Genomic DNA, 14,778 nt, shown 5'->3' with positions numbered 1-14,778 from the left:
ATGTTAAGATTTCAACTACAAGGAGCCTTCCCATTACAAAGTTATGGGCCGGTCAAAGACCCTATCAGCCACAATGGCAACAGTAAATGAACCATACGAGGTACAATGGGGGTATGTATGGTATAGATACTACTGCAAATTCATGGGTGTTATAAGCCTTCCCTGGGTGTACATATATCAGTACTATACACAGCATCAAGTGATTTCCTGTACTTAAAGGACATCTGTGTGTGTTTTCCAGTCTGAATCTTACATTTAATAGCTTGTTCCATTGTGTATGTTATACTTATTATCTTTAACTTTTTAGCAGACTGAATTCTAGTATGAAAACTTTCAAGGTAGTCATCACTGCACACTACTACACAATTTCATTAGCAAATATTGTTTCACATTTTTTTTTTTACTGCTTTCTGGATACAAGTTTCAAAAATTCAATGTCCTAAATAAAATAGTGGTGGCCTTTAAACAGTATGTCAAGAATCAGAGTTCACATTTAGCAAAATTATTGGTCTTTGTTGAAAATATAGTGTTAATAAAGTGTAATTTTTTTTTCATGCCCTACTCATTGGGCTTAACTTCCAATGATTCTGCTTGGGAAGCCCCAATCTCCTCTCTCACTGTGAAATAAATACCAGCTCAGGTATGGGAGTGGTAAGGTGAGTCTCAGCATCCAAGATCAAAACGAAGCATTAATGCAGTGATGGCGAACCTTTTGGGTTCGGAGTGCCAAAAATTTGCAAAATGCCTAACCTGACTCTGCTTGCGTGCAACCCCCCCCCCAAAAAAAAAAATACAATGAATTAAATAAATAAAAATAAATACATACATAAATAAAACAGCATGGCTCTCAATACATCAGGGATAAATCTCAACAAAATCAGGGACAAATCTGCCAATAAGAGACATGGACAGTTTTAAACTACTAGTACTATTAATTTGAGACACTGACAGAAAAAAAATGTGCATTAATATACATTTCCTTAAGTAAAATTAGTCTATAAATCTAATTATTGTCAGTAAGTGTAAAATGTTGCCAGTTTTAGAAGAGATTAAGGACAGTTGAGAGGAACGCAAAATTGCACACCGTTAGAAATGAAAACCACCTGCACTTTTTCTCTTCATGTCTTCAAAGTCAGCACTGCCCTTTGCAAACTGTCAGTTCATTTTTGTTTTATATGCTTTTTCAGCTATGGCTAGCCCTCATACAGTAGCCCAAAACTTTTAACAGGTTATTCACACATTAAAATTGTTGCAGGTCACCAAAGTTGCTGACTCAGTTTCATTGCTGCAGTGGGCATTTCCCCATCAAACCATGACTTTACTAGCGTTCAGCTGCACTGCTTAGTACTAGACTTGACCTACACAAAACTCCAACTTTCTCTAAGTTTTATGCAACCACCTCAAAGATGCCTCACGTAATAGTTTAAGTAAGTTGGGGGAACACGCACAAAAATAAATAAATAAAAAACTGAAGTACTACATGCGGGGAGAGGGTTGAATAATGCTTGTGCGAAAGTGCTAATAGCAGAACACTACTACTTCACCACTTCAGAATAAATGCAAGCAACACTGCCATGCCACATACTGTAAAATTTCCAACAGTTTTTTATGCTGACAAACACCCTCAAAAGGATAACCACTACTTATTAGTTTTTACACTTTAACTTCAGGAATTAGGATTAAAGCAAAAAGTAATTGGGAAAAAAGGTCCCAAAGTAGAAAGATTTTCTAAATACTGGTACTATTAAAGAAAGTTAGAGAAACAGAGGCTGTAAATAAAGCTGTACTTTCCTGAAGCAACAAAAATAAGTTAATATAGTTAGTAACTGTATGCATTACCTTTTTAAAGAAAAAATTCCAATTTAAGAGAAAGAAAACATTTTAAGTCAAAACTAAGCAACTTCTTAGTAGCTCTTGCCAAGGACTTGAATCCTAAAATAAAAGTCTAGAAATACGTTATCCCTCAACTGCATCCACAATATTGGTAACTACATTCCTCCCAAACATATCCAATACTACCTGCTGCTCAGATCAGATCTGTTTCTCCCCCACATGAACCATTTACATTCCTGAAGGCTTAGACAGTTTTACAAGTACTAATTAATTTCACCTATATACCACTCCAAAGCACCCTTCACTTTAGAATTACTGAGTTAGTCATTCAGTGTTGTGTCTCACCTGTTGGTCATAATCCACTGAATCATTGCTGTTACCTCCGGCACATCTTCCATCGGCACCTGAATATTTGCAAACTGGTCCGGGAAGCTGCGATTTAGATCTTTGCCGCGTGCATTGGTACGGCCACCCGCATCACCCCGGCAGTCCCCTTCTCGCGACTTCTCGTACCCGTCCGGATTGAGACTGGGCATAATGTAAATGTCGGTGGTGTTGATGAGGCGGGTGATGCGGGGATCGTTATCGTAGCCCCGCAGTAATTCCTCAATAAGGTAGATGAGCAGCTGGCGAGATAAAGTCTCGTCCCCGTGCATGTTGCCCACATATTTAAACTGGGGGAGGCCGGGACTGGAAGAGCCGGGCCGTGAACTCACTTGGACAGTCCAGAGCTCGCGCTTTTCAAAAGACAATCCAATACTGAAGAGCCGTGCGATGTGACTGTACTCCGCCACAAGAGCCTTCAGCAGCGATGTCAGCTCCTCGTAGTTATAATAGTGATCATATTTTTCGGGCTTCACCGGCTCCGCCAGGCCCCCTTTCTTGATAGTGACCGCTGTCACTGAAGTCACCAACACCACAGCTAGTACAAGCAGTAAGAGCGCTCTTCGCGCCTCCTTTGTTACCATTTCTCACGCTCTCTTTCGGCCCCTCTCACCTTCTGCTAATAATTTCATGAAGCAAATAACTTCCCAAACCCCTGACAGCTCCAAAACAGTAGACCGTGACTACGCAAGCGCAACAACTGGGCGTTCCGACAACGCTTTGGGTGGGCGGGGAATTGGTTAAGGAAGATTGTGAAACGCATGGACTGCCAATAACCTGAACTTTTTAAAGTATCCGTGGTAAATAGTATTGAATTATATTAATTCAACAAAATAACATTTTCTAAGTTTAAAGAAGAACGTTTTAACCATCTTGTGACCTTCCTACTTAAAGCTGTTCGTAAGCTTTAGGCAAGAGTTCCACGCACATTGTGCCCATTTGTTCCACATTATGAGAAGCAGGGTTCCTCGTTTTGGAGATGTAAGGTTGACAGCTAAGAATGTTTATTATACGCATCATACCGTGCGTTTATCCAAAATAAGGTAGAAATAGGACAGACGCATTATGCATAAATAAGTCAGTTACTGTCTGGTAGATGCATAAGCAGAACTACAGAAACATTGTTCTGTGTATTACCTCCAGACCGCTCAACCAATCGGGGACAAATTTCAACAGAATCAGGGACAAATCAAGAAAAAATCAGGGACACTTTTAAAATATTAGTGCTACTAACTTGAAACACTGACAGAATCAGAGCATATGAATTAATACACATTTTCTGAAGTAAAAGAAGTCTAAAACTCTTAATTATTGTCATTATTCATTGTGTAATTCACCATCTTTCCTCCAAAAGTCACTAGTTTTAGGATGGATTAAGAGGGACAGAGCTAAAATTTGAGTCAAAATCATACCTCTCAATGTCTTAGAGCAAGAAATCTGGACAAAGCTATAAATAACTGGGGGACAGAGGCCCAAAAATAGGGACAATTTTTAAATATTGCTCTTACAAACTTAAAAAGTTGATACAATAACAGGTAATGCATTAGTATGAATTTTCTGAAGAGTATGAAGTCTGAATCTCAAATGCCTGTCATTATTCTATGAATTCAGTCCTCAATGATTTGCCAGTGACTTGCCAAAAACAAAATTTTATGAGTAACAGACCAAAAATATGAGGCAAAAATCTGGACAGTCTGCGAAAATCTGTACAGTTGAGAGGTACTCAAAATCAGGGACATCCCTGAAAATCAGGGACAGTTGAGAGGTATGATTACCTCCTTCTCGTTGGCCCTGGGTGTGACTTAAAGCGCAAGTTCAATGTCCACACTCCCACAGCAATGCATCTACTGCAGGAAAGTTACAAGTTACCAGTTTTCTTAGATGTCAAAGTTGGAATGTTTTTATGAAAACGCATAATTTTCTGGACTAATCATGCCCAGACTGCAGAAGAGACTGACTTTTATTTTTTTACCAAAACAAAGCTCACTTTTTGTAGAATTTGATTTATTTTTACCGTTTCAAATACAGAATAAGTAGCTGCTTTTTTTTAACTATTAGAGAAACGTTTGGAAGTATTATTTTGGCCTGAAATCTAAAAAAAATTGCAATTTCCATTTTTTTCCTCTGGACACAACATCTCCCACAGGAACTTTCCTGCGTCAAAAGGGATAGGCAGTAACCCTAACAAGCTGTGTAGAACAATTAGTTATGTACTCACCATAATGTCAAATGTATGTGGTCAATCTCGCCTACATTCTTAACTGACGCCGGCTCCGACTCGGCCGCTATTTACTTGCTCGAAGTCTCTGATTGGCTGGGCTAGCCCTAGTATCCCAAGATGCACCACGCCCAAACCCCCAGATCTTGTTTGCCAACAATGTAACAGAGTGACATACACAACCTCCTAGAAATAACACAAGGAGGAAGAGCGAAAAAATAACATCCTCAGAAGGGTCTAAGAACATAATCTCCTCCAAGTCCAACAGGTCGGGGGACGGTGGGCGGGTACGTAAGAATGTAGGCGAGATGGACCACATACATCTGACATTATGGTGAGTACATAACTAATTGATGTAATGTGGTGCTGTCTCGCCACATTCTTAACTGACGGGACAGCGTCCCTAGCACCTACATTCTGGGAGGCTCACTGACAATACTCCTGAGCACCGTTGAACCAAAGGAAGCCCAGTCTCTAGACACCAAATCAAGCTTGTAATGAGAAACAAAGGTGTGCGGAGAGGACCAGGTGGCCGCAGCACAGATGTCATCCAAGGAGAGCCTAGCATGATAAGCAACTGATGCAGCCATGGCCCTGGTAGAATGAGCCTTAACTGGGAAAGTTAAATCTCTGCCTGCCGATGCGTAAATAAAGGAGATACAGTCCTTAATCCATTTAGCAATAGTACCTTTAGTCACAGGGCTACCATTCTTGTTCTCTGAGAAGGACACAAACAATTGATCCGATTTCCTGTGGGGTTGTGTCCTGTGCAAATAAAACCTTAGTTGTCTATGAACATCCAACTGGTGGAATTTGAATTCCACTTCATTTGAAAAGTTTGGAAAGAAAACTGGTAACTCAATGGATTAATGAAGACAAAAGGTAGAACATACCTTAGGAAGGAAGGAGGAGTTGAGTCTCAAGGAAACCCTATCCTTATGGAAGACTAAATACGGGGGCTTTATGTAAAGGGCCTGAAGCTCCGATACCCTCTTGGCGGAAGTAATGGCGACCAGAAAGGCTGTCTTCCAAGACAAATATTTTAATCCACAAGTGTCAGCCGGTTCAAAGGGGGTAGAAGGTAAGGTTTGAAACACCAAGCTTAAATCCCATGGTGAAACTGCTTGTGACAATGGCAGACGGAGTAACCAGGCTCCTTTCAGGAAAGCTTTACAAAGTTTATGGCCCATAAGGGAAGGCTCATTTGAGACGTGAAAGTTAGAAATGGCCGCCAGCTGTACCTTAATAGTGGAGGTAGCGGAACCCTGTTTGAAGAGTATAGCCAAAAAATCTAATACCGCCGACAAGAGGGCTGTGAAGGGATCTAGACTGTGTGCTTCAGCCCAGATAGCAAATCTTTTCCATTTGCTAGAGTATAGTTTTCTGGTAGATGACTTGTGGGAGGACGACAGAATATGCAACACCTCAGGTGAAAAGGAATGTAGTCTAACTAAGGATGGAAGTGGAGCAGCCATGCTGTCAACCTGAGGGTTTGTAGGGATGGATGGAACTGACCTGACTGATGAATCAATAGGTCTGGTACTGGTTCCAGAGTCCAAGGGCCGTCCACTGTATACTTCTGAAGAAAGGGGAACCAAACTTGACGAGGCCAGTATGGTGCGATAAGAATCATCTTGCTTCCCAAGGAAGCTGCCTTCTGAATCACTCTTGATAATAGAGGGAATGGAGGGAAGGCATAGAGCAGACCTGGGGGCCAATCGTGGGCTAGGGCGTTCCTGGGTGACTCCCCCGGGGGGGAATCAGAGTGAAGTACCTGCTGCACTTGGCATTGAGGGGGTTGGCAAACAGATCGCAGCAAGGTTGACCCCACCTGAAGAATATCTGAGTTGCAACTCGGTTGTTCAGGGACCACTTGTGAGGCATTAGAATAGCTCTGCTTAGCCTGTCTGCTATCACATTGGACTTCCCTGGAATGTGCATTGCCACTAGAAAGCGTTGGGAAGACACCGTCCAGTTCCACACTCTCATGGCCTCTCTGCAAAGGGGATAGGACCTGGTTCCACCCTGCTTGTTTAGGTACCAGATGACTGACATGCTGTCGGAAAGAATAGCAATCGTCCCCTTGGGAAGAGAGCTCTGAAGTACTTGCAGTGCTAGAAGCACTGATCTCATTTCCAGGACATTGATGTGCAAATGTACCTCGTGATCTTGCCATGTGCCTTGGACCATTCTGCCCAGATAATGGCCACCCCAACCTATCTGGGAAGCATCCGTGGTCACCGTTGCGGTAGGAGACAGGGGGGTCACTGGTCTCCCTATGTCTAGATTGGATGACTGAAGCCATCAACGTAGGTCTTGTCGGCATTGTTCTATGATGAGAATGGGATAAGACAGAGGAAACTCCTGAAAGGACCACTGGACCAAGACCAGCCACTGGAAGATCCGCATATGTAGCCTGGCTAGCGGTACTAGCATGATGGTAGCCACCATGGACCCTAGTAGTTGAAGAGCAAGTCTGACTTGGACTTTCTTGAGGGGTAGTAAGGCTAACACCTGAGCCTGTAGCACTTTGATTCTCTCTGTTGGAAGAAAGGCTCTCATTTGGACGGAGTCTAGCTCTGCGCCGATAAATGCAACACGCTGTGATGGCTGCAACACAGATTTTTTCCCAGTTGAAGGTAATCCCTAGGTACTGGCCCAATGTGATGGTAGTCTTCATGGCTCAAACGAGTAGATGCCTGGAGGGGGCGGTGAGAAGCCAGTCATCCAGATAAGGAAAATCCTGGAATCCTTGACGTCTCAAGTGGGCTGTCACCACTGCTAAGCATTTATTTGGTAAACACCCTGGGGGCTGTGGTGAGACCAAAAGGCAGAGCATGAAACTGGTAGTGACTGGCTCCCAGCCGGAAGCGTAGGTGACTCCTGGATGCCTTGTTTATCTTGATGTGGTAATAAGCATCCTTGAGATCTATGGAGCACATCCATACTCCTTTTTCCAATAAAGGGAAAATGGACTGAAGAGTGACCATTCGGAACTTGGACTTCAGTACAAATCGGTTTAAATGGCTGAGTTCCAGAATGGGCCTCAGGTCCCCTGTCCTTTTTGACACTAAAAATAATCTTGAGTAAGTTCCTGATCCGATCTGGTCTGAGGGGACTGGTTGGATGACTCCTTTTTCCAGCAGCTTTGAAACCTCTAGCGCTGCTTGATCTCTTTGACTGGGTGGAACGTCTGGGATTTTTCTGGATAGGGGAGGGGGTGTAAGAAAGGGAATGGTGTAACCTCCAGTAATTATTCGGAGCACCCATTGATCCTGAGTGATACTTTCCCAGGCTAGAGGATGCCTCAAAAAACGCCCCCCGACTGGCTCCAGAGTAGCACAGTCGGGCAGTCCCTCAGGGACGTTGGTAGGAGGATCCACGAAATGATTCACGGTCTCCTGAGTTGCGGGGGCCTCCTCCACCTCTAGGGCGGCGCCTTCCAGAGTAATTCCCCCCTCCTGTGCCCCTGGAGGGGGGGGTCACCATGCTCGACGGGGAAAGACTTCTGAGACTTCCTGAACCACATCTTGCCTCCCCTCCGTGCCTTGGGATAAGGCCTAGATGGAGGCAAGAAACGGGCACCTACGGCAGACAAAGTCTTACCCTCCTGCTCACATCTGGTGAGAGTGTCTTTCACTTTGGGTTCAAAGAGGGAGGACCCATCGAAGGGGGCGCCAGTGAAGGAAGACTTGAAGGCTTCCGCGAAGTGACACAGGCGCATCCAGGCTTGCCTCCTGAGGGCTACGCCTGAGCTAGCTGCCCTACCCGCTCCTTCGGCTGCATAGGATATGAGCCTCATGGACAAATTGACAATAGAGGAAAGGGTAGACAACTGGGCGTTGACAGCCTGATTCACCGCCTCAGGCAAGTTAAATGACAGGGTATCTCCCAATTCCTTAAGGAGATCTCTTTGGAGCCTAGTAAAGTGGCAAAGATAGTTCAATGACTGCAAAGTAAAGGTCGCTGAAGATAGGGTACACTTCCCATACCGATCCATACTCCTGGACTCCTTGTTAGGAGGATGAACGAAAGCAGAAGCTTCTGCAACTTCTTGCTGAGTGGCAGGCGCCACCACCATGGCATCTACAGGAACTCCTTTAGTTAGGAACTCTTTCTCCGGGGGTGCAGACAAAAACTTGTTTGGGCGGCTGGGCACCGGTTCCATGGAGTCAGGGTGTTCCCAAACCCTTCGACAAATAAGGTCTAACAATTCTTCGAAGGGCGGAGACACCCAGGAGGCGGAAGGTCTGGCTCCGAAGGCTTTGAGGAGGACCGACTCATCCTCAGATGGGGATTTGGAAGGCCAGTCGCCTCTCTGCCTTAAAATTTCCAGAATATCGGAGAATGAGACATCATTGGAGGACGACTTGGGGGACCCCTCTGCGTCATCGAGGTCGGTATCAGAAGTGATGGACTCATTCGGGGAGTCAACATGCTTCCTCTTGCACGACTTCTTTCTGGAAGGCTCCTCAGGCGACGAATCTGAAGGACCCTCAGAAAGTTGGGGGCCACGTATGGAAGTATCCTTGGGCCTTCGAGCCCAGCTGGCATCAGAGGCTCCAGCCCCAGTGTCAAAGGAAGCAGTAGCTGATTCGAGTGAAGTCACTGAAGACCTGGCCAGTGCGCTCCTCATGGCCTCGAATGCGGGTCCACCGGAATCTGAGAACCAACCCGTCTCCGAAACCACAATCGGAGTCGGGGTTCCCTTAGCCGAGGCACCAAGAGGGAGACTTGGAGCCGAGGGATGAAGCCCCGATGTATCCCCCTCAGGTCCGACCGAGAAAACCCGGGTGCCACAACCAGAAGATGGAGTTGAAAAGGTTGGAGCCAAGAGGCCTAACGGGGGTATCGGCGCCAACCCCAGGACCTCACTCGACCCAGAACACCTCAGCTCCGATGACACAGAGGTGCCCGGAGGAGGAATAATTGGAACCGACAAGAGGGAAGGCTCCAGAGCCGACTAGGCTGGAGCAGAAAATAACCTGGCTAACACCGGCGCCTGAAGGAGCCTCTGCACCACTCTATCCACATCCGAATCCGATAACCTGGAAGACTTGGAGGACACAGAAGGTGGTCAAGATATCTTACCCAGAGAATCCAGGTTTAGACTAGCAGAAGGGCTCCGAATCGGCTCTGAAGCTGGCTCCAGTGTCACAGAAAACTCCTGTGGTGCCAATAACAATGGAGCCGAGGAAGCCGACTCAGACATAGGAATTCCTTCCCTAGGCTCCAAAGCCAATGGAGCCGAGGAAGGTGGAGCTGTCTTCAATATCTTCTCCGATGGCTCCAAGGAACTATATGGAGCCGGAGATCTCTTTTTTGGTTTAGATTTAGATTTCCCACTAGGGGAGGCAGACTCCAAAGCTTCTTCAAAGGCAGGTTTGACAAGGACCCTGAGAATCAATTTATTTTTCCTCTCTTGCAAGAGTCTAGAACTAAAGGAGTGACAAACACTACAAGATTCTTGCAAATGAATGGCGCCCAAACAATACACACAGATGGCATGGCCATCTGTTAAAGACATCTTATAAGAACATTTGGCGCACTTTTTAAAACCAGAAGGCTTATGCTCCTTCTGATCTTTGCCTGACATGGTAATTCACAATAAACCACACACAAGATAAGGAAGGCAGGAGGAAGGAACTCTAACTTAAAAGTCCCAACAGAGTTAAGAGACACAGGAGAGGGCTAAGGCCCTCTAACTTAAACGGGCCCAGCCCGTCAAACACAAGGATGCCACAACAAAACTTAAACTAAGCTAGTTGAAGGAAGGGGCTCTAACTTAAACACCCCTACAGACGTAACAGACACCGGAGAGACTAAGGCCATCTAAATTAAACGGGCCTAGCCCGCCAAACACAAGGAATCCACAAAAACTAAAAATAATTAACTGAACTAGTCGCAAAACACAGGATACACAACGTAGCTGTAAGAACAGCTTTTGACAGAAAGTTTAGAAAAATAAGCTAAAAAAACAGTTTAAATAAGGTACTTAGCCACAGCCAAGCTCGAGACCACATCTGTACACTACGAGCGGCAAACGAGATCTGAGGGTTTGGGGGTGGTGCATCTTGGGATACTAGGGCTAGCCTAGCCAATCAGAGACTTCGAGCTAGTAAGTAGCGGCTGAGTCGGAGCCGATTCTCGGCTCTGAACCCATCAGTTAAGAATGTGGCAAGATAGGACCACATTACATTCCAGGTTTAGACTAGCAGAAGGGCTCCGAATCGGCTCCAAGAGAATCGGAGCCAAAGCTGGCTCCAGTGTCACAGAAACCTCCTGCGGCGCCGATAACAATGGAGCTGAGGAAGCCGACTCAGACACAGGAATTCCTTCCGTAAGCTCCAAAGCCAATGGAGCCGAGGAAGGTGGAGCTGTCTTTAATATCTTCTCCGATGGCTCCGAGGAACTAGACGGAGCCAGAGATCTCTTTTTTGGTTTAGATTTAGATTTCCCACAAGGGGAGGCAGACTCCAAAGCTTCTTCAAAGGCAGGTTTGACAAGGCCCCTGAGAATCAATTTATTTTTCCTCTCTTACAAGACTCTAGAACTAAAGGAGTGACAAACACTACAAGATTCTTGCAAATGAATGGCGCCCAAAGAATACACACAGATGGCATGGCCATCTGTCAAAGATATCTTATAAGAACATTTGGCGCACTTTTTAAAACCAGAAGGCTTATGCTCCTTCTGATCTTTGCCTGACATGGTAATTCACAATAAACCACACACAAGATAAGTAAGGCAGGAGGAAGGGACTCTAACTTAAAAGTCCCAACAGAGTTAACAGACACAGGAGAGGGCTAAGGCCCTCTAACTTAAACAGGCCTAGCCCGTCTAACACAAGGATGCCACAAAAAAACTTAAACTAAGCTAGTTGAAGGAAGGGGCTCTAACTTAAACGCCCCTACAGACAAAACAGACACTGGAGAGGCTAAGGCCCTCTAAATTAAATGGGCCTAGTCCACCAAACACAAGGAATCCACAAAAACTAAAAAAATTAACTGAACTAGTCGCAAAACACAGGATACACTCAACGTAGCTGTAAGAACAGCTTTTGACAGAAAGTTTAGAAAAATAAGCTAAAAAAACAGTTTAAATAAGGTACTTAGCCACAGCCAAGCTCGAGACCACGTCTGTACACTACGAGCGGCAAACGAGATCTGGGGGTTTGGGCGTGGTGCATCTTGGGATACTAGGGCTAGCCCAGCCAAGCAGAGACTTCGAGCTAGTAAATAGCGGCTGAGTCGGAGCCGAACCTGTCAGTTAAGAATGTGGCGAGATAGGACCACATTACATCAGATATTAACATTTCCATTTACAAACATTATACATTGCATGTTTTCTTTCTTTACAATTGTATTTCAGCTCAACATTACATGAATCACTCAATTCCTGTCTTCCATTAAATCTCCTCCTGACCATTATTCTGCATGTATTGTTCTGACAATTTCCATTTATTGCTGTTATTTGCTTCTTTCCAAAAGACCCTTCTTCAGTTCTTTTGTCTCTTTTACAATATTCAGTACTTAAAATACAGTTGGTTTAGATTTTGATTTACATTTTCTAGTAATTACTTTTTTGGCAGCCAACAGTATTAAACTTAATAAGGTCTTACCATATCTAAGCAATTCAGATCCTGTGTCCTAGCTCAAAAAATAATTTCCTTAGTTACAGACTAAGTACCCTTTCCTAAAAATGGAAGGCTAGAGGCTAGGTGGAAATTTTCAAGAATGTTAAGATCTAATGTATGTTTCTTGAGGATAAGGATAACAAAGGAAAGGATAACAAAGGTATCTTTCAAAGCCAATGTTAAAATCCCTAATCTCAAATACAGAACCAGTATCTGATAAATTATTGGTCCCAGAACATCAAGACTAGCCAGAACCAGCCAACAGACAAAGATCCAATTGGTAGGTTGTCCGTTGTATATTTGAGACAAAAGTCATGGGCTATCAGGAATATCAGATAAAATCTGGGCGGGGTGATAGGAAGACTAACATTAAAACAGTGTCTATAGCGTCTGGTGATGAAAGAACAGATCTGATGGCAACAACCCAATTGGAGAAGAAACAGGCAATAGATTCACATTCTGTGGTTGATAGTGTCTTTTGCTCATTAAGACCGGCTGGGCTACACAATCCTGCTACATGAAAGAGCATGACTGGCCAATTTGATGTCATATGGCTCTATCTCTAGATAAAAAGGCTGCCTTTTTTTTTGAGAGATATCAGCACGCTAAGTGGCATAATGCTTTTCTAAATCAAGCCAGTCACTCCACAGACTTCTCCAACATCAGTAGTACTCCAACCTGAGTCTTTCTGTCATAGAAGATGGAGGTCATTGACAGACCGTGGTGGCCCACATCACCTTATAGGAACAGTGTGAACATGACATTGGGCAAGTGAATGTAGTTTTAAGGGCAGAAACTTTCTATAGTCCCAAGCCAATGCATCTAGAGACTTAGCACTATCTCCTGGAATGAAACTGATGGATTGTAGATGAAAATAAAACCTGTGGACTAATATGTTTAGTGGTGCATATCACTTTCAGTTTATGATTGGGAGAACTACAATGTGGGACTCTAGACAGCAAGAAGTGGTTAGTCCATAAGACTGGCTGCACCACCAAATTTAACGCCTTCATACCTACAAGAAGACCTAATCTGTATATTGCAATGGAAAGGACATGAGCAAACCCAAAGACTTTCATATATACAGTTATAGTCTTGGGCAAGAGCCACTGACTCATCCTCAGATGATTAAATGTTCATGACCGACAAGTAAGTCAAGAAGAAAATTCATAAATAATTGTAGGATTGTCCTCATACAACCAGGTGAATGGTAGATGAGGAGAAACAATTTAGTACTGCAACATAAATGTTTGCAAATGAGTTGTTCTTCCTAGAGCTGATCTGCACTCAGCTTTAGCCTAGGTCCACCACAAGCAGCCACCTCACTCCCAATCCTACCCCTCCTAGGGCAATGTAAAGTAGTAAATCTGGGTGAATAGCGGATGCCCAATAAGGGCCAAAATTATTATCCAGCCATATCTGAGTAATGCTATCCCAAGCAAAACTAAGACTCACTCCTCCAAGAAAAGGAAACCAGTCTGGTGAACTCCTGCCATAAACAAACTATACAATAGAAGGAGGAAACTAGTACAGAAAAGAGTAAAATCCCAAGAAGGGAAGACATCCTTGATCAGTATCAGCAAGAAACTACAATCCCTCATAAAATCATCCAATGTGAGTTTCGAAAGAAAAATTGCCAAGGACTCCAAAGATAACCACAAGGCATTCTTTAGCTATGTCAAGAATCTAAGTGGCAATGCTCAGATCTGTTTGGAGTTAGTGCCGAATGGTACAAAATACACTGAACTGACCGATATTGCCAACATCCTGGCAGACAGGTTCAGCGCAAACTTCACCCCCCACCCCCAAAAGGACCCATAACTATACCAGAAGAATGTAGAGCTCCTAAAATCACAGACACTCAGGTTAAAACAGCCCTCTCCAAAGCCAAAAACACAGCATCAATGGGACCGGACAGTGTCCCAGGCTGCATCCTACACGAGCTCAAAATGAACTTACCCCCTCACCTAAACACACTGTTTAAACTCAGTCTCTTCACAGGCTACATACCTATAGAGTGGCACACAGCAATGGTTATTCCGCTCCACAAAGGTGGAACCACAACAGACCCCGGGAACTATCACCCTATAAGCCCGACTAGCTTGGTCTGCAAGGCTATGGAGCGCATCATCATGGAACTCATTAACAGAGACATTGGGAACCTCCAAACACTGGACCCTACCCAGTTCGGCTTTGTTAAGGGCAGATCATGCCTCCTAAACCTGATGGACATCTTTGAGACAGTTACCAAGGCTATAGACGAGGCAAAGGTGGTACACACAGCCTACCTAGACCTCGCAAAGGCCTTTGACACCATTCCCCATTCTGGTATTATAGACAAGCTCACCAGCCTGAACATAAACCCCTATGTCACAAGATGGGTTGCCAACTGGCTCATGGACAGAACCCACAAGGTAAGAGTTGTGGGAGCTAGGTCTGACTCTAAACTGGCTACAAGTGGCATTCCCCAGGGCTCAGTCCTAGGACCCCTCCTGTTCGGCATATACTTCTTAGAGGAACAGGCAAGCACAGGAGTACTATGGCTGACCAGGTTCACAGACGACTGCAAACTAGGGGATATAATTGACTCTCCAGCTGACACAGACATCCTCCAAAAGAGTCTCACTGAGACGGACACCTGGTGTCAAAATCATGGACTCAAGCTAAATGCCAAAAAGTGCATAGTCGTCCCCTTTGGAAAAAACAA

The 14,778-nt window shown here is 44.5% G+C and overlaps 1 protein-coding gene across 1 annotated transcript in view; it reads right to left on the bottom strand.

Moving 5' to 3' along the window:
• CPD (carboxypeptidase D) overlaps positions 1 to 2,968 on the bottom strand; it is a gene marked incomplete in the record, with an annotated part of 1,229,184 nt that extends 1,226,216 nt beyond the window's left edge. The window contains 1 exon segment of the mRNA XM_044054477.1: positions 2,179 to 2,968. Coding sequence (XP_043910412.1) covers positions 2,179 to 2,801 — 623 coding nt within the window.
• Positions 2,969 to 14,778: the final 11,810 nt, after the last annotated feature.

Source organism: Protopterus annectens, chromosome 13.part0, assembly GCF_019279795.1.
Source record: "Protopterus annectens isolate FY-2018-M chromosome 13.part0, PAN1.0, whole genome shotgun sequence".
Classification (NCBI taxonomy): domain Eukaryota; kingdom Metazoa; phylum Chordata; order Ceratodontiformes; family Protopteridae; genus Protopterus; species Protopterus annectens.
Note: the sequence above shows the minus strand (reverse complement) of the source record. Positions and strands in the feature narration are given on the sequence as shown.